General features: G+C 49.5%; 2 protein-coding genes across 5 annotated transcripts in view; both read left to right on the plus strand.

The window, feature by feature from the left end:
• Positions 1–17,828, plus strand: part of PRELID3A (PRELI domain containing 3A) — a 152,034-nt gene extending 134,206 nt beyond the window's left edge. For 2 of the 4 annotated variants that reach the window (XM_032293424.1, XM_032293425.1), the window contains exons 2-7: positions 4,341–4,509; positions 5,728–5,817; positions 10,646–10,716; positions 10,822–10,924; positions 15,252–15,338; positions 17,165–17,828. In XM_032293424.1, the coding sequence (XP_032149315.1) occupies positions 4,341–4,509; positions 5,728–5,817; positions 10,646–10,716; positions 10,822–10,924; positions 15,252–15,305 (487 nt within the window). In that variant the 3' untranslated portion in view covers positions 15,306–15,338; positions 17,165–17,828. Of the gene's footprint in view, positions 1–4,340; positions 4,510–5,727; positions 5,818–10,645; positions 10,717–10,821; positions 10,925–15,251; positions 15,339–15,529; positions 16,214–17,164 lie in introns of those variants that run through there. The other 2 variants (XM_032293426.1, XM_032293427.1) reach the window with 2 other exon arrangements.
• Positions 15,394–18,334, plus strand: LOC116561356 (translation initiation factor IF-2-like). Its single transcript, XM_032293101.1, has 3 exons — positions 15,394–15,876; positions 17,119–17,870; positions 18,193–18,334. The coding sequence occupies exons 1-3, from the start codon at positions 15,394–15,396 to the stop codon at positions 18,332–18,334; spliced, it is 1,377 nt and encodes a 458-aa protein (XP_032148992.1).
• The last annotated feature ends 6,271 nt before the right edge of the window (positions 18,335–24,605 follow it).

Consider the following 24,605-nt stretch of genomic DNA (forward strand, 5'->3'; position numbering starts at 1 on the left):
ATCTTTGGCAGCAAATACTATCAGTTGTTTTCCTTGAAGCACAGGCTCACTTTGTTAATTTTTAAGAAGTCGTCTGCCAGATCCCCAAGTCTGAATAAGCAAAGTTTGTCTGTTTATTGTTCTTTCTGTTGATTGCTCTTTCAAGTACAAGAGACAGGCAGTGGAAAGCAGCAGAGAGACAGGGGCTCCCCCTCAAAATGAACAGGTGCCAGTGCCCCCAGACACCCCACAGCAGAGGGACTTGGGCCTCAGCAGCAGAGGGGCTTCTGGTGCACTTCTGTTCCTCCACACAGTATATCAAAGAGAAGAGTACTCAGGGGTCAAGCAGTCATCAAATTAATTGCTTGACCATTTCATCGCAGATGTCCTTAAGAGAAACTGGCATTGTTTTCCCAGTGCACCGCACTGAGGACTGCAGTGACTACGCACAGTTTGGAGCCCTGCCTTGATGCTGGGAAGATGCTGGCTCTGTCCTTTCATTGCTTTTGCAGAAACAATGCAAATGTCAATACAGCAAAAAAGGCCAAATTTCAGTAGCACTGTGACAACAGTTGTGGCCTGAAAGTGTCTTGGAGCCCCCGGGGTGTGCAGCCCACAAGCTATGGAGCAGCTGATGGAGGCCTCGGGTCACTTGGTGGTGGGGTGTAGCAGGCTGTTTATCTTGTTTGTGGCTGCCTGCATCTTTTTTTCTTTTCTTTTTTTAGAGACGGTCTCACTGTTGCCCAGGCTGGAGTGCCGTAGCGCAATCACAACTTACTGCAGCCTCAAACTCTTTGGCTTAAGTGATCCTCCCATCTCAGCCTCTGGAGTAGCTGGGACTACAGTTGTGTGCCACCACACCTGGCTAACTTTGGTATTTTTTGTTGACATAGGGATCTTGCTCTGTTGCGAAGGCTGGTCTTGAGCTCCTGGTCACAGTGAACTTCCTGCCTTGGCCTCCCAAAATGCTGGGGTTACAGGAATGAGCCACCACGCCTGCCTGCCTAAAACTTTTTTTCTTTTTTTTTAATTTTTATTTCTTTGTTTTGTTTTGTTTTGAGACAGGATCTCACTCTGTCTCCCAGGCAGTACAGCAGCATGATCTTGGCTCATGGCAACCTCTGCCTCCTGTGTTCAAGCAATTCTGCTGCCTCGGGCTCCTGAATAGCTGGGACTACAGGCGTGTGCCATCAAACTCAGCTGATTTTTGTATTTTTAGTAGAGACAGGGTTTCACCATGTTGGCCATGCTGGTCTTGAACTCCTAACCTCAAGTGATCTGCCCACCTTGGCCTCCCAAAGTTCTGGAATTACAGGCATGAGCCACTGCACCCAGCACTAAGATGCAAGATTTTTATATGAAAGAGACATTATTTGAGATAAGTATAATGCAAAAAATCCTTAATGTTTAGATTATTTTAAGCTTGATATTTGAAGGCATAGCCTATTCTGCTTAAAGTAATGACTTCAGTGGGAACCAGTCTAAGGAACTTAAAAGCCTTCAGATTATTCATTGAGAAGGCTCTCCTGGGCAACTGAGACCCTTTCTGCTTCCCGTGTATCTGCAGATTCACCTTTCTTACCTAGCTCTGGGGTCTACCGTGTCCCTGACAGTTCTTCCCTAACCCTCAGAGAGGAGAAAGGACTCCAAGCTGACTGAATTCTTATGGTGATTAGGACCACCCAGTTTGGGCTTCTTCATCCCATTCATCCCTTTATGTTCACCAGTGGAATGTGTCAACTTAGTGACACAATTGCATGGCTTGAAAAACTGAACCCAGGTGTTCTATCATTAAAGAGGACTCCAGGCCAGGCCCTGACAATTTAGAGGCCACTGAATGTGATAAAAGAACATAGGTTAGGGAGCTGCAGGACCTCTTCTCCTCTGGGACCTGCTGCTGACTTTCACCTAGGACGAGAGTTTGATGAGGGTAAACTAATGATCACTCAGTTATATTAAAAAATGACCAAAATATGGAATAAAAACTTCAATATGTTCATAAGCTTTCATATTTTATTTGAAAATTTTATTTCTAGAACTTTATCCTAAGGAATAATGTGTTGAAAGACTAATGTACACAAATGTTCACTACTGTTATGATTTATCATCTAAAAGTGAAAGCAATCTACATAACATAAGCCACCATAGAAGACTGGTAAAATATACACAGCCACAAGATGACCTAAGGTACAGCCGTTTATAATCCTATTTCTGAAAATGGCTCCATGATATCGGAAAGTGTTCAGCAGCAGTTATTAAAAAGTGGATGGTAAACTCATATGCTGAATGTAATCCCAGTTTAATTTTTCAAGATGTGTGTCCTTGTGCATGTATGTGTGTATGCATGTGTATGCGCACACGTGTGTGAGTGTGCATGGTGCAGATGTGTGTGCACACATCCAGTCTTGCCTCTGGGCTGTGTCTGCACATAAGCTGGACAAACCTCTCTGGGCACTTCTGAAGAAATGATCTTGTCAGAGAATGTTTGTCTTTGCAGAGGTTTCCTAGAGAGAGAGCACACCCTGAAGGAAGAATGGATTAGGACAATTAGGGCGATAAAGTGACTTGCTGGCATTCCCTCAGCTGCCTGGGGGAAGGTCCATGCTGAATAGGTGTGGTGGCCCCTCACTTGGCTCCCATCAGACGTGTGTCTGACCCCTGCAGGTTTCAGGCCTAACCAAGTGCAGAGCTCTAGAAAGCAATGGGCAGCTTGTGACCTCTTTTGATGGCAGGGCTGAGAGCCTCCATCAGCAAGGGGAGGCTGAGCATGGTGGCTCATTCCTGTAATCCTAGCAGTTTGGGAGGTGAAGGCAGGAAGATTGCTTGAGGCCATGAGTTCACGACCAATCTGGCAACATAATGAGACCTAAAAAAATTTAAAAAATTAAAAATTGGCGGGGCGCGGTGGCTCATGCCTGTAATCCCAGCACTTTCGGAGACCGAGGCGGTTGTATTACAAGGTCAGGAGTTCAAGACCAGCCTGGCCAACATGGCCATCTCTACTAAAAATACAAAAATTAGCCAGGCGTGGTAGCAGGTACCTGTAATCCCAGCTACTAGGGAGACTGAGGCAGGACAGTCACTTGAACGCGGGAGGCAGAGGTTGCAGTGAGCCAAGATCGCGCCACTGCACTGCAGCCTGGGCGATAGAGCAAGACTCCATCTCAAAAAAATTAATTAATTTAAAAAAATTCAGGTGTGGTGGCACATACCTATAGTCCCAGCCACTGGAGGTGGGGCAAGGGGAGGCTGAGGTAGGAGGTTCATTTGAGCCTGGGAGGTTGAGGCTGCAGTGACCCTGATGGCAGCACTGCATTCCTGCCTGCTGGGTGATAAATGAGACCCTGTCTCAGACAAACAAAAACCAAGGAGAAAGGCCTCAGGGCCAGGGAAGGAGCGGTGTTGTCCTGCAAGGGACACTCCTGGGATGCCCAAGGAGACTGGGGGCCTTGGAAGGGCTGGGAGCCTCCATCAGCAGGTGGTGCTGAGAGCTGTGACATTCGGGCCATCGCTGTTCTTGCATTATTATACGGTCCTCCTAGCCAGGCGCGGCTTGGGGAAATGTGAGGTTTGTGTGGTGGCAAGGGGGAGAATGCACGCAGAATGTTGACAGCAGTGATCCTTGGAGAGTGGAATTGTAGATTGTTTAAAATGTCTTTATAAGCCGGGTGCGGTGGTGCACGCCTGTAATCCCAACATTTTGGGAGGCCTAGGCGGGTCAGGAGTTCGAGACCAGCCTGGCCAACATGGTGAAACTCCGTCTCTACTTTTTCTTTTCTGTTTTGTAAAAATACAAAAACAAAACAAAACAAAAACCTAGCCGGGCGTGGTGGCTGGTGCCTGTAATCCCAGCTATTCAGGAGGCTGAGGCAGAAGAATCGCTTGAACCCAGGAGGCAGAGGTTGCAGTGAGCCAAGATTGTGCCAGTGCACTCCAGCCTGGGCAACAGAGGGAGACTCCGTCTCAAAACATAATTAATAAAATAAAATGTCCATACTTTTTCAAAATTTTGAACACATTTTTTATAATCAGAAAAGAAGTGTGGCTGCTTCAGCCATAGACCATTAGAAGTGGGAACAAAGTAGTGCATCCTCAGTTGCCCGAGAGTAGGGGGGAGCAGAGCGCGCTCTGGGGGCGCGGAGGCAGGTGTGTGTTTCTGTTAAACACCGTGGGGTAGCCAGGTGCCGAGGCGTGCGGGTGCGGAGCGGGCGGCCCGGGAGGGCTCGCGGGACTCCTCGGATTTGTCCGACAAGCCTTTCATTAAAGCGAAGAGACTAGGTCTGGCTGCGGCTTTTGCCTCCCCATTACCCCTGCGGCCCCGGCCCCGGGCCTGCTCACCGCCGCCTGTGCTCTCCCCGCAGCCACCCGTGGGACACCGTCATCCAGGCGGCCATGCGCAAGTACCCGAACCCGATGAACCCCAGCGTGCTGGGCGTGGACGTGCTGCAGCGCCGCGTGGACTGCCGCGGCCGCCTGCACAGCCTGCGCCTGCTCAGCACCGAGTGGGGGCTGCCTGGCCTCGTGAGAGCGGTGAGCGGGGCTGGGGCTGCGGCTCCCAACGCGCCTGACCCCCCCACTTCCGCCCCCGCCCCCTCCCGCGTCCCTCCCGCGTCCCTCCTCCCCTGCCCTCTCCCGCGTCCCTCCTCCCCTTGTCCCGCCCTCGGCTGTTCAGGCTGCCACCGGGTTGGGAGGGCGGCGAGGGGTCTTCCCTGAGATTAGAGGGCTCGGGGTAGGGGGGCGGTGGAGGGTTTTCCCGGGGATCGGAGGGCGCGGCGGGGTTGGGGGTCGGTAGGGTTGTCTTCCCCGAGATCGGGGAGCCGGTGGGGGGGGGTCTTTCCCGAGATCAAGAGGGCGCGGGGTTGGGGGGAGTGGTGGGAGGCCTTCCCCGAGATCAGGATGCTCGGGGTGGGGGAGGCGGTAGAGGGATCTTCCCCGAGATCAGGGGGTGGGAGGGTGGCGGGGGGGTGGTTTCCCGACATCAGGGAGCACGGGGTCGGGGGGTAGTGGGGGGTCTTCCCCGAGATGGAGGGGGTGGGCACAGGAGGCTCTGCCCCGCGCCGCCTGGCATCTGGCATCCCCATCTGCTCTGCCACCGGGCCCCGGGCATGCTGGATTAGCACCGCCACACACCCTCCTCCCGGCTTAATCGCCTCTAAATCCCACTGTCCCCAGCCAGACGCTTCCTGGTGCCCCCACAGGAAGGGGGTTAGGCTTCAACCTGTTTCAGCCCCCACAGACTCTTCCTCAGAGCCAGGGAGGTCACTGGAAATGGGAATCTGGGCACCGCTCGCCCAACCCCGGCGCCACGAGCTCACCTCCTCCTGCGGTCCAAGCCCTGGCCCCTGCGCAGGCCCCTTGGTTAGCCCAGCTCCTGCTGCAGGGCCTGCACTTGCCGACCCCGGCCCAACGCCCCACCCCAGCACTCTGGTGGCACCTTCCTCCTTGGGGCTCTGCCCAGACCTTACCCAGCAGAGGGGCCTCCGGGCTCCACTGCCCGCAGCCTGTTTTATTTTGCCGGGAGGATAGTGCTTCCCCGCGCTCCACTCTGAGGAATTCATTTCTTTGCTCAGTGGCTCACTTGCTGGAGCAGAAGTGCCCTGGACACAGGGATTTTGTCGCTGTCCCTGGCTGCATCCCATGCTACCATTTATTGAATAGCGAATTAATTAGTAAATACAATGGTGTTCGGTGGTGATCTGAAGTAGAATATTTAACGTTCCACTATGCTAGTTTTGCTTTGTGTTTTAGATTTTGGGAACCAGTAGGACTTTGACATACATCCAAGAACATTCTGTGGTGGATCCAGTGGAAAAGAAAATGGAACTTTGTTCCACCAATGTAAGCAATGGCCTCAGATGAGAGGGGACTCTGCGTCTGGGGGATGGTGGCAGGGCCTTTGTTTAATTCTATTTCCAGCACATCTTTGTCTCGGTGGTGCTTATGTTTAATAGAAAGGCTGAATTCATTTAGCAGTTTATCTTTTTATTCAAGTATAAGTATATAGAAAAATGCACACAATGATGAGTTGTCACAAAGTGAACACACCTCTTAACTAGCAGGCAGGTCAAGCAACAGAATTTGACCAGCCTCTGAGACCCCTTGGGTACCTCCCACAAGATAACCACCGTTGCGACAACCAGCAGGCTGTTTTGTTTTTCTAAAGATTGGGTCTTGCTCTGTCACCCAGGCTGGAGCGCAGTGGTGTGGTCATAGCTCAGTGCAGCCTCGAACTCCTGAGCTCAGGTGATCCTCCCATCTCAGCCTCCCAAATAGCTGGGACCACAGTCACGTGGCACCACACCTGGCTATTTTTTAAATATTTTGTAGAGACAAGGTGTCGGTATGTTGCCCAGGCTGGTCTCAACCTCCTGGTCTCAAGTGATGCCTTCCAATGTGCTTTTGCCTTTTCTTTCTTTCTTTTTTTTTTTTTTTTTGAGACAGAGTCAGTCTCTCTCTCTCTCTCTCTCTCTCTCTCTCTCTCTCTCTCACCCAGGCTGGAGTGCAGTGGATCTCAGCTCCCTGCAAACTCAACCTCCTGGGTTCAAGTGATTCTCCTGACTCAGCCTCCCAAGCAGGTGGGACTACAGGTGTGCACCACCAACAGGCATTTTTAAAGCTATTTTCCCCCTTCACTCCTCCGTCACTTCTGTCAATTAAAAAAAGTATGGGCCGAGCTTGGTGTCTCACGATTGTAATCCCAGCATTTTGGGAGGCTGAGGCTGGCAGATCACGAGGTCAGGAGTTTGAGACCAGCCTGGCCAGCATGGTGAAACCCCATCTCCACTAAAAATGTAAAAATTAGCCAGGTGTGCTGGCAGGTACCTGTAGTCCCAGCTACTTGGGAGGCTGAGGCAGAGGAATTGCTTGAACCCAGGAGGCTGAGGTTGCAGTGAGCTGAGACCATGCCATTGCTCTCCAGCCTGGGTGACAGAGTGAGACTCAAAAAAAAAAAAAAAATAGTAGTATATTGGCCTAATGCAAATTCAAAGAACATGTTGGGGAGAATATGCATGGACTAGGAAAATTATTTATTTCATAAAATAATCCTTATTTTCAGCAAATAGAGAAATGGGGTATGGTGGCTGAAGTCAGTGGTGCCCTCATCTGGCCTCCCTTTTCTGTCTCCAGTGCCACGGTTGGCTGTAGCCACCACTTATTTACTGGTTCTGCCAACAGCATCAGGAGCCTGCCAGGCACCCAGCACAGTGCTAGGCATGGGGAATGCAAGGATTAAAAGAGATGCCCTCCTGACTGGCTCTAAACAACACGGTGGGCATCTAAACAACTTGTGTAGGTGGCAGCAGGCAGGAGCCCCTCCAAGTGGCTGCGTGAATGTAGGTGACAGGGAGGCTGGCAGGTCTTCTCCAGACACACTGGCAGTGGGTGCCCTTGAGCCTTAGAGAGCCACAAACAGGTGGGCTGGAGACTAAGAGGGGAAGGTGTGTGGAAGGAAGGAGGCTGGAGAGGGGCAGGGACAACACCACAGAAGGCGGAGGAGCTGGAGGCCGCTTTTGTGGTAAGAGGAAGCCACCGAGCGTTTGTTGCCGGAAGGCGAGGTAGCCAGGTTGTGTGCTGGGAAGAATACCCTGGCAGCCTTGTGGAGAGAGGGTGGGGAGATGTTGGGACCTGAGCCAGGGAGGCCGGTAGTCTGGGCAGGTAATTGTCCAGGCGAGAGGTACCAGAGGCTGCCTAGGGTGAGACTGGGGAGTGAGGAATGGGAGGCCCATGGTGCAGCTCCTCTCTCTGGTCAGGGCCCTGGTAGGGCCCATCAGGTCTGGAAATTGAGAGGTAAGCCTGCTTTGCACATCCTGAGTATGCAGCCCTTTCCCAAAGGGCCATGGAGTGTCTGGCCTGAAGCTGAAGGTGCGGCCAGCGGTGCTGCGGTGAGGGAGGGGTGACCTGGGCCCAGGGGCAGGCAGGGCTGCTGGGCACAGTGGGTAGGGACACAGTTGAGGAGCAGGTCATTCAGGCAGCCATGCGCCAGTACCCAAACCGGTACCTGGGCAGCTCCCCATCTTCTCAGCATCTTGTGGGAGGCCCTGTGTTTGAAACAAAGTGGAGCCGCTCTGGGTCCTGTGGTTCCCCTTCCCCACCCTGAGGCCTCGGGAGCTCCTGTGAGCTTCCCAGGTGGCCGTGGGAACAGCCTCAGGGACGCTCAGTGCTGCTGGCCAGCTACACTCTGCCCAGCTAGGAGCACCTTCTGTAGAAAGCAGTGAGTGCATCCCTGTGTGCTGACATGAGACTAAGCCACCTGCAGGGTAGAGCCTAGCTCCTTAATGAACTACCTGGACCTCTGCCAATGTCCCCTGGCCTATTGGCCCCTTGTCCCAGGCTGCACGAAGTCACAGGAGCCTGTCTGGGTCCCCTGTCGCTATCCTGACAACTTATGTATTCTGTTCTCTCTGCACCCAAAACCAATATTTACTTATGAAATTCCACTTTATCCTTCCAGAAAACTCAGTTGTATGTAAAAAGGAACAGGTTATGCTCCAGTGAGGTCTGATGGAAAGGAAATGGGGTTTGGAGCAAGACAGACGTGTGCTTGCATCCTGAAGCCACCGCTGGATGGCCCGACGACTTGGGGATGCTGTTTACATTTTCTCAGTCTCACATTTCTTGTATAAAAATGAAAAGAACAAACCTCAGAGAAGTCAGGTTTATGAAACACAGTGACTTGCATAAAATATTGCACATAAAATGACAACTAATCAGTTTCATTTTTAATTGATATTGTTAAATATTTCTGTTCAATGTAATGACCATACATATGAAACTCTTAATAACTCGGCACTCAGCAGGTGGAGAGAGATTTCCTACTAACCATTTGCATTGGGACAGTGAGGCAGGTGTGAGGGGGGCAGATTCAGTGAGAGATTACTGATAAAATCAGTGTTTATCACTACAGAAAGGTTAATTTGCTTTTCACTGCTTCAGCTTTTTAAAACATGGTCTTTTATAATTGGCCCTTTGAGAAGAGGGTGAATTGGGTTAAATAATGAAGCAATTCTAGAGCTCATTGTCCAGTGTGGCAGCTGCCAACAACCCGTGGCTATTTAATTGTAAACTAATTATGGCTGGGTGCAGTGGCCCATGCCTGTAATCCCAGCACTTTGGGAGGCCGAGGCGGGCAGATCACCTGAGGTCAGAAGTTCAAGACCAGGCTGGCCAACATGGTGAAACCTTGTCTCTACTAAAAATACAAAAATTAGCTGGGCGTAGTGGCGGACACCTGTAATCCCAGCTACTCGGGAGACTGAGGCAGGAGAGTTGCTTGAACCCAGAAGGCAGAGGTTGCAGTGAGCAAGATCACATCATTGCACTCTAGCCTGGGCAATAAGAGTGAAACTCCATCTCAAAAAAAAAAAAAAAAAACCTAATTCTGATAAAATAAAATTAACAATTTCATTCCTCAGTCATATGAGCCACACTTCAGGTGTGCATTAGCAGCATGTGTTTGTGGCTACCCCATCAGACAGCATGCATAGGACATTGCTGTTACCACAGAAAATTCTGTTAGATAGTGTGGCTCTAGAACTCCAGTGTTTAAATAGATAGAAAATATAGGCAAAATATATATTTTGATAGAAAAATAGTGGCTCACACCTGTAGTCTCAGCACTTTGGGAGGCCAAGGTAGGAGGACTGCTTGAGCTCAGGAGTTTGATACCAGCCTGGGCAGCATGGCAATATCCATCTCTACAAAAAGTTTAAAAATTAGCCAGGTGTGGTGGTGCACACCTGTAGACCTAGCTACTCAGGAGGCAGAGGTGGGAGGATCACTTGAGACCTGGAGATTGAGACTGCAGTGAGCCCTGATCCAGCCTGGGCAACAGAACAAGACTCTGTCTCAAAAAAAAAAAAAAAAAAAGAGGCAGAGCACAGTGGCTCACTCCTGTAATCACAGCACTTTGGGAGGTCGAGGCGGGCAGATCACAAGGTCAGGAGATCGACACCATCCTGGCCAACATGATGAAACCCCATCTCTACTAAAATACAAAAAAAATTTAGCCAGGTATGATGGCGCACCTGTAGTCCCAGCTACTCAAGAGGCTGAAGCAAGGGAATCACTTGAACCCGGGAGGCAGAGATTGCAGTGAGCTGAGATCATACCACTGCACTCCAGCCTGGTGACAGAGTGAAACTCCATCTCAAAAAATAATAAAAATAAAATAAAATAAAAAATAAAAATAATTTCAGAGAAAGAAAATATAAATACGTACATAAGGAGTCGGGCTGTTTACAGGAAGTGGTACTGGAGGAGACAAGAACCCTGCAGTCTCCATGTAGATTCAGAGTCTGTCCTATCCAGTCCTAGGAGACAGTGTTCTGTGGGCTGCCATGGGTAGGTGAAAAGCTTCCTCTCACTTGCGCGGACACACAGGATTATTTGTCCTTTTCTGTAATACAACTGCTCATAGTTTTGGCAGCTTGACTCTACCTTCAAGGCCACAGCCCTGCTCACGTGTGGAGTGGGACAGATGACAGTTGCCAGAAGGAAGAGCAAAGCCATAGTTTCCTAGGACTTAATGTGGTGGCATCTCCAATGCCTAAATGCTTCTTCTGTTCTGGCCCCACTAAATACTAATTTTGGGATGGAAGAGTACGGCAGATGGTTTGGGAAGCAATGCAAGAGAAATACAATCTAAACCTTTTTTTCTTTTTTTAAGATCACACTCACAAATTTGGTGTCAGTTAATGAGAGGTTGGTGTACATACCTCATCCAGAGAACCCAGAAATGTGAGTAATCTCCTGTGGGATTGACACATTGAATGCCAAGGGTGAGGGCAGGGTAGACCCTCCTCTCTCTCAGGGCTGGTCACCCCTTTTCTTGCTCTTTCGCAGGACCATGCTCACACAAGAAGCCATCATCACTGTGAAGGGGATTAGCCTCGGTAGTTATTTGGAAAGTTTAATGGCCAACACAATATCATCCAACGCAAAGAAGGTATGTATCTCAGTCCTAGGAGTCATGTGTGCTCTATTGGTAAGTGCCAGATTAAGAAGATTACATTTTTAGTCTCATAAATCTTCCTGGCTGGGCACGGTGGCCCATGTCTGTAATCCCAGCACTTTGAGAGTCCAAGACAGGTGGACTGCTTGAGGCCAGGAGTCCAAGACCAGCCTGGCCAACATGCCGAAACCCCATCTCTACTAAAAATACAAAAATTAGCCAGGTATGGTGGTGCACGCATGTAGTCCCAGCTACTCAGGAGGCCGAGACATGAGAATGAATCTCTTGAAACCAGGAGGTGGGGGTTGCAGTGAGCTGAGCCACCACTGTACTCCAGCCTGGGTCACAGAGCGAGATTCTGTCTCAAAAAATAAATAAAATAAATAAATAAACAAATAAAATCCTCCTGAGTGCTACGGATGTCCATCTGTGCTGAGCTCATAATGCCATAGTATTGCAAAACTAGGGTAGGGAAAGGCTGACCCAGGTCTGAGGGAAGTATGTCTGTAAAAGCCAAGGGAGCCACAAAGTTTCTCTTCGCAGTAGGGAATATATGGGGTAAACCCGGGGCATAAACCCAGCCAAGGCAACTACCACTTCAAAAAGCCCAAATGTCATAGGCTCAGTTACCAAAGCAAATTAACCCACGACATCAGGAATATAAGGTGTTAACAGTGCCAGGTAGGCTATTCAGGACTGATAGTAGTTTCCTATTTAATGGGCATTAAGTGGCTTTGGCTGAATCTCTCCAGCAGTGATGCTTCCATGGAGTCTGCTATGGTCTTCACATCTCTTCCCTGGCAGGATTTGGCAGTGAGCTTTGTGGCAGTCAGAGGAGAAATGGTGGATCCCAGGAGGCCGTCTATGGCCCTCCCTTTGTGTCCAGGGCACTGGAGTGAAGGCAGAAATTGTTCTAGGAGTCCATGTTGCCCTCCTTTCCAGCGGAGTTGATGGAAAGAGCTTGAGTGTTCGGGAGGAAGCAGTTCCTCACTTTTTTTTTTTTAGAAGAAGAAGAAAAAGAGAAAGAAAGAAAGAGAAAGAGTAAAAAAAAAAAAAAAAAGAAAAACAAAGAATGAAGGAGAGGAAGAATGAGGAAGAGGGAGAGAGAACAGGGGTGTTGCTTTATTGCCCGGGCTAGAATGCTGTCTAGAAATGGGTATGCCTGTAATTGTGTTTAATAATAGGGACATGAAAAATAAATAAATAAAATGAGGGAAGAAAATAACTAACAAGATTTCATTTAAACCTGTAAATACGTGTGATGTGGTACTGATAAGAGTGTATATTTTGTGTATTTAAAGTATCTGAGTTCAAGTCCTGGATATCGATGTTAACTTTCTGTCTCATTGATCCATCTAATATTGATGTTGAAGTCTCCCAATATTACTGTGTGGGGGCCTAAGTCTCTTTATGCGTCTTATATATCTGGGTATTCCTGTATTGGGTGCGTATATATTTAGGATCTTTAGCTCTTCTTGTTACATTGATCCTTTTATCATTATGTAATATCCTTCTTTTGATCTTTGTTGCTTTAAAGTCTGTTTTATCAGCAAAAATTGCAACTCCTGCTTTCTATTTATTTATTTATTTTTGCTCTCCATTTGGTTGGTAAATTTTTCTCCATCCCTTTGTTTTGAGTCTTTGTGTATCCTTGCATGTGAGATGGGTCTGGATGTAGCATACCAATGGGTCTTGGCTTTTTTTGCCTGTCTGTGTCTTTGGATTGGGGGATTTCGTCGATTTAAATTTAGAATTAATAATAATATATGTGAGTTTTATACTGCTATTTAATGTTAGCTGGCTGTTTTGCCCATTAGTTAATGCAAGTACTTAATTATGTTGATGTTCTTTATTTTTTGGTATTTTTTAGAAAGGCTGATACTGGTTGTTCCTTTCTATGTGTAGTGCTTCTTTCAGAAGCTCTTGTAAAGCAGGCCTGGTGGTGATGAAATCTCTGAGTACTTGCTTGTTCACAAAAGATTTTACTTTTCCTTCACTTATGAAGCTTAGTTTGGCTGGATGTAAAATTCTGGGTTGAAAGTTCTTTTCTTTAAGGATGTTGAATATTGGCCCCCACTCTCCTCTGGCTTGCAGGGTTTCTGCTGAGAGATCTGCTGTGAGTCTGATGGGCTTCCCTTTATGGGTAACCTAACCTTTCTCTCTGGCTGCCCTCAGTATTTTCTCTTTCATTTCAACCCTGGTGAATCTGGCGATTATGTGCCTTGAGGTTGGTCTTCTTGAGGAATATCTTTGTGGTGTTCTGTGTATTACCTGGAGTTGAATATTGTCCTGCCTTGCTAGGTTGGGAAAGTTTTCCTGAATAATATCCTGAAGCGTATTTTCCAGCTTGGATTCATTCTCTTCGTCACATTCAGGTACACCTATCAAATGTAGATTAGGTCTTTTCACATAGTCCCATATTTCGTGAAGACTTTTCTCGTTCCTTTTTATCCTTTTTTCTCTAATCTTGTCTTCTCGTTTTATTTCGTTAAGTTGGTCTTCGACCTCTGATATCCTTTCTTCTGCTTGATCAATTCGGCTGTTAAAACTTGTGCATACTTCGTGAAGTTCTCGTGTTGTGTTTTTCAGCTCCATTAATTCAGTTATATTCCTCTCTAAATTGTGTATTATTGTAAACATTTTGTCAAACTTTTTTTCAAAGTTCTTAGTTTCTTTGCATTGAGTTAGAACAAGTTCTTTTAATTCCCAGAAGTTTCTTATCATCCACCTTTTGAAGCCTGCTTCTGCTAATGGAACACAGTCTTTCTCCATCAGGCCTTGTTCTGTTGCTGATGAGGAACTGTGATCCCCTGTAGAGGGAGAGGCGTTCTGATTTTGGGTATTGTCAGCCTTTTTAGGCTGGTTTCTTCCCTTCGTTATAGATTTATTCATCTGTGGTCTTTATAATTACTGTCTTTATAACTGGGTTTCTGAATGGACGTCCAACTTGTTGATTCCCGGCGCTAAAATCTGAGCAACCCACTGCGCCGGCCAAAACAGCGGCGTTCTGATTGATGGTGCTTTTCTGACTCTGCACCGAGAGCCGCCGCTCCAAGGCAGCGGCAAAACTGCCTCGCCGGCCACAAGAGTCGCGCTGGCGACCCGTGGGGCTCCTCCGCTGGGAATCTCCTGGTGCGTGAGCAACAAAAATTGATCTGAAAGTGTGGCGTCCTCTCGTTCTCTGCGCTTTCGGTGGGAGCTACAATCCTGAGCTGCTAGTGATCGGTCACCTTGGATCTCTCTCCTGTTCCTCACATTTAAATCATACCACTTGCCAGAGCAGGGCCTTTGCTTTTCACCTGGGCTTGCTTCACAGGCTCATGCCTTCCCTTTGTCTGTCCCCCATACCCCTCACTCTTCCCTCCCTCCTTCTCTTTCTTCCTTTTTAGAGGTCAGAGGTGAGTCTTCATTGTCAGGATCAGTGGGTGATTCCTAAGGCTGCACTTCCCTTTCCAGTGTCCTTCCATGCTTAACTCTCCAACTAGCGGAAAACCATTTATGGCTTGCATTTAGTCTCATCACCAGTAGAAGAACCTGTCTGTCCAATATTGTAGAAGAATCCGGTTTTGAGAAATAGGTATTTGAGCAGCTTAACTCAGTTCAGAGGAGGTAGGGCAGCAAAGGCCAATGGGGAGAGCTTTGTCCATGCTGGAGGAAGGAGACCAGATCTCACCCATCCTGGTTTCCAATGCTTGGCTTAGGTCAGGAGCCCTAAATGTTTGTGGAAGAAAATATTATAAGAGGAAGGGAATATTCAATGAGGCCACAGCTATCTTGGGCCTTTTAAGTGAAAAAATTGGGGTAAACTCAGTGAGGTCAAATTGGCTTTCCTTTATTTCACTTAATTAGGGGTTGTGTTGAAAACTTAAGGGAGAATCACTGCATCCTTTAGCAAGGTGGGGAGAGGTGTTGTGCCTGGAAACAGTGCGGCAGCCTGAGGGCAGGTGCAGGGGATGGGGTTGGGGGTTCGTGGAGGTGTCACCCTGGGCTTTCCTAGCCTCCTGGGGCAGCCTCAGCGCTGAAATTCGGGAGGCGAGGGACAGGACTTGCTGTACTGTGCTAAAAGGGGTGCCAAGGCTGGGAGAGCCACGCTGGGTGCTGGTTTGCTAACACAGTAGTGACTCTTAGGCACTGTTTTCCTTCCCTCTTCTGAGCTGGAGGAACTGCCTGCCTGTGTGGAGGTCACTCGGAAAGGTCCCTGCTGTGTCTCCTTGAGGCTGCAGCGCTTTCCCTCCGCAGTTTAGCCCATGGGCTTGTCGCTTGCTGTCTGCAGCTGGAGGCGGGATGACCCAGTCGGTGCTGATATCTTTCTGTGTTGCAGGGGTGGGCCGCCATCGAGTGGATAATTGAACACTCTGAAAGTGCTGTGAGCTAAGGAGGCCTGCGCCTGCGCTTGTCATAAATGGCGGTGAGTACAGTATTCACTCACAGAGGGGCCTTTTAGCCTCTTGTGACCCGCGTGCATGGTGTGCACTGCGAGGGGACTCTGGAAATGCGCAGCTGCTGGCGGCTCTCCAGCCCGGAGCTCCTTAGTCTTCCGCGGTGACACAGAATCACTGGGTTCATCCTCTTTCTTTTTCATTCCTTGCTTCGTGGCAGGATTTAGATTTCGAGGAAGCTTGAGCTGCGGCCCTCTGGGTCGGACGGAGGCAGCTGAGCCTCTCCAGCAAGCCGCCCTCTGGTTCAGTTGCCGAGGCGACCGCGGTGACTGCGCAGAGTCTGCGCGAGTGGCCAGGCCTGTGCCGACGGGGCGCTGCCCTTTGGGTGCATCCGCATCTGCTGCTGTGAGCAAGGTCCTGTACCCACCTCTTTGCTTGCTCCAAGCCAGTGCACGGCCATTCCCTTTTAGCGGTGGAAGCCTTTTCGGATGTTTCCTTGAGTTTCACAAACGTTCCCTGGCTTCCTGGGCCGCCAGCGACTGGACTTCGAGTGGCCCTGCCCCGACGGTGAGCGGTCACCCCGCTCCCAGGGGAGGATGCGCCACCCGCCGGCGGCTTGGGCCCACGGCCGCGCTGCACTGCTCTGGGCCGCTCGTCCCCTTCTTTCCCGATCTGTTTCTGACGTGTGTGGCTCCGGGCGTCCGGAAGTTCTTAAGAACTTCGTGCTGATTTTTTCCGAGTCACTGAAGCCGCGCTTTGCTCTCCTTGAACTCAAGCTGGGGTGGTCATGGGCCTTGCCTCCTTCATGGCCGCACCCTGAGTTCAGCGCACGTAGGACCCTCGCCTGGCGTCTTATGTCTGTGTGCTGTGTGCTGTGTGCGGTGTGTGTGTTGTGTGGTGTGTGTGTGGTATGTAGTGTGTGGTGTGAGTGTGCTGTGTGTGGCGTGTGTTGTATGCTGTGTGTATATATGTGTGGTGTGTGTGGTGTATATGCCCTGTGTGTGAGGTGTATATGTGTGTATGGAGTGTCTGTGATGTGTATATGTGTGTGCTATGTGTATATGTGTGTGGTATGTGGGGTGTGTGTGGTGTGTATATGTGTGGGAGGTGTGTGTGTGTTCTGTATGTGATGTGTATATGCATGTGGTATGTCATGTGTGCATGTGTGTATGATGTACATCTGTGTGATTTGTGTACTGTGTGTGGTGTGAATGTGTGTGTAGTGTGTGTGCTCTGTGTAATGTGTATATGTGTGTGTGATGTGTATGTGTGTGGTGTGTGCATGTGTGTGATGTGTGTATGCTGTGCATATGTGATGTGTGATGTGTACATGTGTGGTGTGTGCAAGTGTGTGAGATGTGTGAGGTGCATGTGTGTGTGATGTGTGTGCTGTGTGGTATGTGTGCATGTGTGTATGATGTGCATGGATGTGATGTGTAGTGTGATGTGTGTATGGTGCATGTGCATGTGTGTGATGTGTATGTGATGTGTATGTGTGGTGTGTGCATCTGTGTGATGTGTGTATGCTGTGCGTATATGATGTGTGATGTGTACATGTGTGGTGTGTGCATGTGTGTGAGATGTGTGAGGTGCATGTGTGTGTACTGTGTGTGATGTGTGGTATGAGTGCATGTGTGTATGATGTGCATGGATGTGATGTGTAGTGTGATGTGTGTATGGTGCATGTGCATGTGTGTAATGTGTGTGATGTGTATGTGTGTGGTGTGTGCATGTGTGTAAGATGTGCATGTGGGTGATGTGTGTGTGGTGTGTCCTGAGTGTGGTTTGTGTTGTGACTATGGTATGTAGTGCATCCTCCGCCCCTCTGCGGAGCTGACCCCTGGTGTCTCCGCAGATGCTTCCTGGAAGAAAGGAAAGAAGAAGGCGAGGAGGCCAGGAGACGATGAGCAAGTATGGGGCGAAGAGCGCGTCTGGCTGCGAGGGCCCGCAGGGCCGGGGAGGAGAACTGGGCTGGATTCCGGAATGGACTCCCCTCTCTTCTTGAGCGCGCAGCAGGGAGCAGTGCAGCCAGCCCCGCCGCCTGAGTGGATGGAGGGCACGAGGCCCTCGCCTGTGTCCCTTAGGGGTGACACCTACCGCCCTGCCTGTCGCGGTGGCCCAGGCCCTTCTCTCCCTGCAGGTGGCCCATGCCGCCCCTGGCCGCCCACACTGTCCTCCACTCGGGCCCCTCCTCAGACGGTGGCGGGTGCGCTGCCTTCTGGCATCTTCCGGTTCCCGCCCCACATCCAGTCCTCCTGCAGATCAGCAGGCAGCTCTCCTGGGCCTGCGGCTGCTCCAGGCCTCCCATCTGCTCCTGGCCTCCCGTGGGCGCTAACTGTGGGGCTGCGGCCTGGGACCGTGGCTTTCCTCTCGGCCCCCAAATGGCTTTCCTTGAGTGGCTCAGCCTCTCCAGACGAGGCTCCTCACGCGGGCAGAGGGCTGGGGTCCAGGGATCCCCGCGCCCTTTCTGCAGGATGTGCCCGGCCCCTCCAGCCTGCCCCTGCCCTGCCCTGGGGACAAGTATCTGAGGTTTGCGTCCCTGTTTTTCTCCCTGTAGTTTTGTGAGTGTTTCAGGGACAACGGCCAAAGGTCTTTTTTCCACCATCTTTAAATCCAAGTTGTTTAAAACAACATTAATTTAAAAAATAAAAAATAAAAGCAATCCATGCTTACGGTTTAAAAAGAGTTCAGGAGTCTGGAGTCCGTTGAAGGGTAAAGGCCTCCCCTGCTGCCAGTTGGCTCCTCTTTCACGAAGCTTTCCAGAAGTTTTGTGTGCTTATGAAAGTGTTCGTGTGGCCTTTCTCTTCCCTTCCTTTATTAAACACAGATAGGCTCATGCTGGATAAACCGTTTCGTGTCAGTGTTTTTTCTGCGTTTAATCAGAGTCATCTTGCAAGTTCCCTCCGAGCGTAGCTGTGCGGCGCCTGCCTCACCAGTCCGGCAGGCAGCGGGGCCCCCGGTGGGGTGCTGGTGCGCGATCTCCCCGGGACGCAGCGCCCTCGAGCTCCCGCAGCAGCTCTGTTAAGTTCCAGCAGGAATGGTCTAGAACTTGTCACCTGATGGTCTGCTCTAGACGGAAACAAGGAAACGTGGGATCTGGAAACCTCTGAAGCAGGGATGGAGAGAAAGGGTCGCACACTGGCTGGGGCACGTAGAGGTCGCTGTGTATTTTGGGGGGACGATCACATTTTTTAAGCGAGGACAGTTGTAAATGTCAGACTCCAGCCTCTTCAAATCTTTGGTGACCAAAGTGGGGTAAAAACAAGCACCTGCGTGAGTCGTGGTTGTTCTATGCCTTCCACTGCATATCTGTTTTAGGAAGTTTTCTTGAGGTGGTCAGTTCTTAAACTGAAGAAGTAGCAGTAGCTGATTTTAATTACTATACAGTTGTTTGTCTTCGTAACTTCTGTGTTGGTTGAAAATGGGTTCATTCTTTGTTTTGAAGAGGAGTCCAGCACAGTGATGGAAGGGCAAGAGCAGAGCTGGCGGATCCAGCCGCAGCCAAACGGCAGCCGGAAGCTGCCCTGCCCCACCGGCCAGAAACAGACCGAGGCGCCGACACGCTGCTTTGTCTGCGGAATGCGCATCTGCACGGAGGTGAATGTGGTCCGATAAGGCCGCAGGGAGCAGCGCAACTTTGATCGCTGGTTTGGGAAAACAGCGCAGGGCTCAGCCTGAGTGGCCCAGCAGTGCTTGGGGGGCACTGGAAGCGGCTTCCCTGGCCTGCCCGGCACTAGGAAAAAACGCCCCCTAGGGCGGCCTCCTGCTCCCATCGAAGCCCACAGGCCGTGTCTGAGGGCGCCCAGTGCTGTTTGCACGCAGGGTCCGGGGACTCTTGCCAGCAGGAACGGCAGTGCACTTGCGGCCTCTCGGCCTCGCTCTGGAGTGCAGTAGTGGTGTGCGGCCTCAGCCTCCTGAGGAGCTGGGGCCACATGTGCAGGCTATCACATCTAATTTTTTGTTTTGTTTTGTTTTGTTTTGTTTTTTAGAGATGGGGTCTCACTATGTTGCCCAGGCTGGTCTCAAACTCCTGGGCTCAAGCCATCATTGCACCTCAGCCTCCCCCAATGCTGGGACCACAGGTGTGTGTCATCGATTGGCGCCACAGCCTCTCCTAGAGGTGCCCCTGCATCTCTCATGAAAAGGCAGAAAAGGGGCTTGCTCCTCCCGCCACACTGCTGTCCTTCCCCCCATTTCTAATGAGTGCGGCTCCCATTTCCCAAACACAAAGCCCCCATTTCCCAAACACAAAGCCTGCGTCCTGGTGACGTCTTCCTCCTGCCTTTTCCCTCGGGGTCGTTTGCACACTGCACCTTCCTCCAGCATCTTGGCTGAGTTCTGGGTTTCCTCACCTCGCTCTGCTCCATGCGCATGTCCCTGGTGCTGCCACTCCGTGACCTTGCCCGCATGTCTCATGTCCGCTGCGGAGGATGGGCCACGGGGCCTGGGGGCTGTGGGGAGGCTGAGTCCGGAGATCCGTGTCGCGCCCCGCCAGCTAGCATGTGGTCACTCTGCCAGGCTTGAAGGACACTGAAGGGATCCTCAGAGGGGCCACCGCGGACGCCATCCTCCAGCCCCGGTGCAGCCCCCAGAGGCTGTGGGTCCCACTACCATCTTCACTGCCACCTCGTGAGAGGCCCAGGCCGGGATCCCCGCCAGAGCTGCCCCTGATGTCCTGACCACTGAAACCGGAGAGATGATAAATGCTCGTCACCTCCTGCGGAGTCGGGGTCCTCTGTTACTCAGGCAGTGATGGAGCGCCTCGCGCTTGTCTGCACAGTCACCTTCTGTCTAGACTCTCGCTCATGCTATCCCACTTCTTACACTGCTCCAAAAATATTCCTGTCATAAGGTCCTTTGATTAGAAAGCCAGGGAGGGTTCTCATCCCTTTTTGAAAAAAGTCAAAAGCAAGGCCAAGACACCTGCAGACGACTGATGTGGCAGGCAGTGGTGGCCCCTCCGAGCCCAACCGCAGGTCTTCTGTGGAGCTGTCCCTGGCTGGCGCCAGCCCACAACATCACAGCCCACGGTCACCCTTAACTCCTAGAGATTTATGTTGCCTTGAACTATTTTTTTTTTTTAACTATTAACATGTGTATTTGACCAGCCTAGGCTCAAAGTTCTTCCGTGCGAAGGTCAGGTCCTGAGACTTCTCTAAGGGCTTTGGTGACTGGAGAACCGCCTGGAGTCAGAGCTGCCCAAAGGCTGCCCGAGCGCAGCTGCAGCCTCAGACCTCAGCTTGATGCCAGGCTAGTGGTTTCCCCTTAAGCAAATGACTGCTTTATTATTCCCAGGTTTTGCATCTGTAAAAGAGGCTGTTAATAGCATCAGTGTGAGAGTTGGGTGTGGGAGGAGAGAATGGGAGGATGCTTGCTGTAGAGTAAGCACTGGAAAACTGGCCGTGGTCAGCCACTGAAAAGCAAAGTTTCTAAAACTATGTATTAATAATGACAAGCATAGAATAATGTCATAAAGTTTATTTTCATATTTTTCCTTATTTTATTATTGGCCAAATTCTCTTAATATGACAAATTTGAAAGTTTATTATTTACTTCAGCCTAACTGGCATATAAAATGATTAATCAAACTTTAACACACATTTTTGTTTTAATTTAAGAGGTACAAATGCAATTTTTTTGTTTTGTTTTGTTTTGAGACAGAGTCTCCCTCTGTCATTCAGGCTGGAGGGCAGTGGCACAATCTCGGCTCACTGCAACCTCTGCCTCCCAGGTTCAAGTGATTCTCCTGTCTCAGCCTCCCAAGTAGCTGGGACTACAGGTGTGTGCCACCATGCCCAGCTAATTTTTATACTTTTAGTAGAGATGAAGTTTCACCATGTTGGCCAGGCTGGTCTCGAACTCCTGACCTCAGGTGATCTGCCTGGCCTTGGCCTCCCAAAGGGCTGGTATTACAGGCGTCAGCCACCATACCTGACCAAATGCAGTTTTGATACATGGATCTATCGCATAGTAGTGGAGTCTAGGCTTTTAGTGTACCCATCACCATACATTATAATGTATAACGTATAGTGTACATTATACATTAAGTAATTTCTCATGCCTCACCTTTCTCCCACCCTCGGAGTCTTCCATCGGGCATATGTTCTTTAGCCACTAATCCATTGATGTACATTCAGGTTATGTCTCTGCCATTGTAAATAGTGCTGCAATAAACAAAATTGCAGGTATTTTTTGATATGATGATTTCTTTTCCTTTGGGTAGATACCTAGAAGTGGGATTGCTGGATCAAAAATTAGCTGAGTATGCTGATGTATGCCTATAGTCCCAGCTACTCAGGAAGCTGAAGTGGAAGGATCGCCTGATCCTGGGAGTTCAAGGCTGCAGTGAGCCATGATCAAACCACTGCCCTCCAGCCTGGGCAGGACAGTGAGACCCTGTCTCAAAGAAGCAAAAACAAAAGAAGCCAAAAAGTTCCATACTGTTTTCCACAGAGGTTGTACTAATTTGCATTCCAACCAACAGTATGTAAGCATTCCCTTTTCTCCACATCATCTTTGTCAATAATTTTTTTGACTTTTCAATGATAGCCATTTTGACTAGCATGAGATGGTATCTCATTGGGGTTTTAATGTGCATTTCTCTGATGATAGTGATGTTGAACACTTTATTTTTTTGAGACCGAGCGTTGCCCTGTCACCCAGGCTGGAGTGCAGTGGTGCAATCTCTGCTCACTGCAACCTCCGCCTCCTACGTTCAAACGACTCTCCTGTCTCAGCCTCTCAAGTAGCTGGGATTACAGGCGCCTGCCACCACGCCCAGCTATTTTTTGTATTTTTAGTAGACACAGAGTTTCACCTTGTTGGCCAGGCTGGTCTCGAACTCCTGACCTCGTGATCTGCCTGCCCTGGCCTCCCAAAGTGCTGGGATTTCAGGCATGAGCCACCATGCCTGGCTGATGCTGAGCATTTTAAAATATGCTTGTAATTAGCTGGGTGTGGAGGCACATGCCTGTAATCCCAGCTACTCAGGAGGCTGAGACAGGGGACTGCTTGAACCCAGGAGACAGAGATTGCAGTAAGCTGAGATCGCGCCACTGTACTCCAGCCTGGCGACAGAGAGAGAGAGATGGTCTCTAAATAAATAAAATAAAATAAAACATGCTTGGTGGGCTGGGTGTGGTGGCTTGGACCTGTAATCCCAGCATTCCAGGAGGTCAAGGGAAGGACATTTCTTGAGCCCAGTAGTTGAGACCAGCTTGGGCAAGGTGACAAAACCCATCTCTACTAGGAACACAAAAAATTAGCTGGGCATAGTGGTGCACCTCTGTGGTCTCAGCTACTTAGGAAGGGTAGTGGGAGTATCACCTGAGCCCAGGAAGTCAAGGCTGCAGTGAGCCGTGATTGTGTCACTGCACTCCACCCTGGGCGATGGGAGTGAGACCCTGTCTCAATAAAAAAGAAAATAAACATAAAATATGCTTTTTGGCCATTTATATGTCTTCCTTTGAAAAATGTCTATTCTCATCCTTTGCCCACATTATGGGGCTTTTCTGCTGTTATTGTTGAGTTCCTTGTGAACTCTGGACCTTAGTCCCCTGCTGGTTGCAGAGTGTGCAAATGTTTTCTCCCATTCTGCAGGTTGTCTCTCTACTGTTTCTTTCTTTTGCCATGCAATATTAAAACTTGTATGATTGCTCTTAAGAGTTAGCTACCACACTTAAAAGAGGCAAGTAGTAAAAAAATAATGAGTACAAACTCTGAACTAATAAATACACCCTTTGCATTCATGAAGCAGCTTTGATAACAAGTCTCCAGCGTCCCTGTTCTTCCCAGTTTGTTAATGGGAAAAGCCAGGTTGGGAGGCAGACTGTGTATGTCACTCCACTCATGTTCTAGTGGTGGGCAGAGCCAAGAGGAATGTGTGGCGAGTGGCATTTTTCAAGTGGGAGGTAGAAAGCCCAGACTGGTACAAGTCAACCATGCTCACAGCATGGGCTGCTGACCCGGCTTTCTCCATTCTAATGAGCTATTTTAGGGCTGCAGTAATTTGTTGACTTAAAAGACAGGGGGCTGTATGTTGCATTTACCTGCGGAAGTGTACAGTTAACTCACCGTGTCAGTTGAAGACATCTTCATGGTTCCATCTTTGTATTTATCAGTTGTTCTCACATCCATATTAAGCCTGTTCATTCATTCATTAATTCCCTCCACAATTATTCAGCATCTAAATGCCAGCAAATATTTTCAGAAGCTGGGGATATGGCAAGTGAAGCTCTCTGAAAAAGATGCCTGTGTTCATGGAACAATGTAGTAAAATGAGAGGTGGCGCAATGGAAAAAACAAGATGCAGAAGGCATAAGTAGTGGGACGTGCTGCAGGGAGGAGCTGGAAGGAAGAGGCGATGTGAGGGAGCCACTTGGCAGGGGGAGCACGCATGCTCTGCAGAGCCGCGGGGGCAGCATCAGCGAGTCAGCAATGGGAGGAAGTGGCATGAGGGCATGACTCCCAACTCTTTGACCTATTCCAAGATGGAACTTTGTAGAGAATCAGGTCTGCTATGTCCTGGACACATTTAAACAGAGCTGAGACAGCCTGTCAGGGAAGAGGTTGTGGGCAATTCCTGCCAAAGGGTGGCCATGTGTTTTATCAGCTCTAAATAAAAGCCAACCATAGAGATCAAATTTAGTGAGGAGTTCAGGCAGTGATGGAGTCTTTGGCACTGAGGGCCAGAGAGAGGAATCTCCCCACTGGGAGCTCACTAATAAACATGGGAGATGCATATCTCAGGGATACCTGCAGTGGTGCTTGCTTTTCTTGACCAAGCTGGAGAATAAGAGCTGTCTTTACTTGTGTTTCCTTTTAGTGCAACTAGTGTTTGCCACATATGCCAAGTGGACGAGAAGAGCCTGCTCTGTGCACGCACCTAACAGTCACCAGCTTCTCTCTTAATCTCCAATAGGAAGCACACACTATGCTGTGGGAACAAAAACGTCAGGTGCCTGCTATGGCCAAGGCAGAAAAGGTCTTTCCCTCTAAACAAGATCCAGAGATGAACTTCTGGTACACAGGGTGCTGCTAACACCAAACAGCTAATGTAAGAGGCTGTGTCCATTTTTAATATAGTCAACTCTCTGAGGTTTTTCTTTTTAATTTTGAGAGATGGACTCAGATTCTTTATAGCAACTAGTAAAGCTGAATTTGCCTTTGCCTCCAGTTTCGGATATATGCAGCACATTTTGCACTTTTCTTGCTTTCATGTAGTATTCATAATCAGGTTTGTCATCAACACAGAAATAATGCTTAGAAAGTATCAGTCATTTCACACTTTAGTGAAG

Source organism: Sapajus apella, unplaced genomic scaffold, assembly GCF_009761245.1.
Source record: "Sapajus apella isolate SASKATOON/1434 unplaced genomic scaffold, GSC_monkey_1.0 scaffold29, whole genome shotgun sequence".
NCBI lineage: Eukaryota > Metazoa > Chordata > Mammalia > Primates > Cebidae > Sapajus > Sapajus apella.

What these genes read in the sequence shown, in the direction of transcription:
- LOC116561356 (XM_032293101.1), top strand. Translation starts at nt 15,394, where the DNA reads ATGGTGTGCACTGCGAGGGGACTCTGGAAATGCGCAGCTGCTGGCGGC. An exon ending in CGAGTGGCCCTGCCCCGACG is followed by an intron (nt 15,877 to 17,118) that starts GTGAGCGGTCAC and finishes TATGGTATGTAG; the next exon opens with TGCATCCTCCGCCCCTCTGC. An exon ending in GTTTTTCTCCCTGTAGTTTT is followed by an intron (nt 17,871 to 18,192) that starts GTGAGTGTTTCA and finishes GCGTTTAATCAG; the next exon opens with AGTCATCTTGCAAGTTCCCT.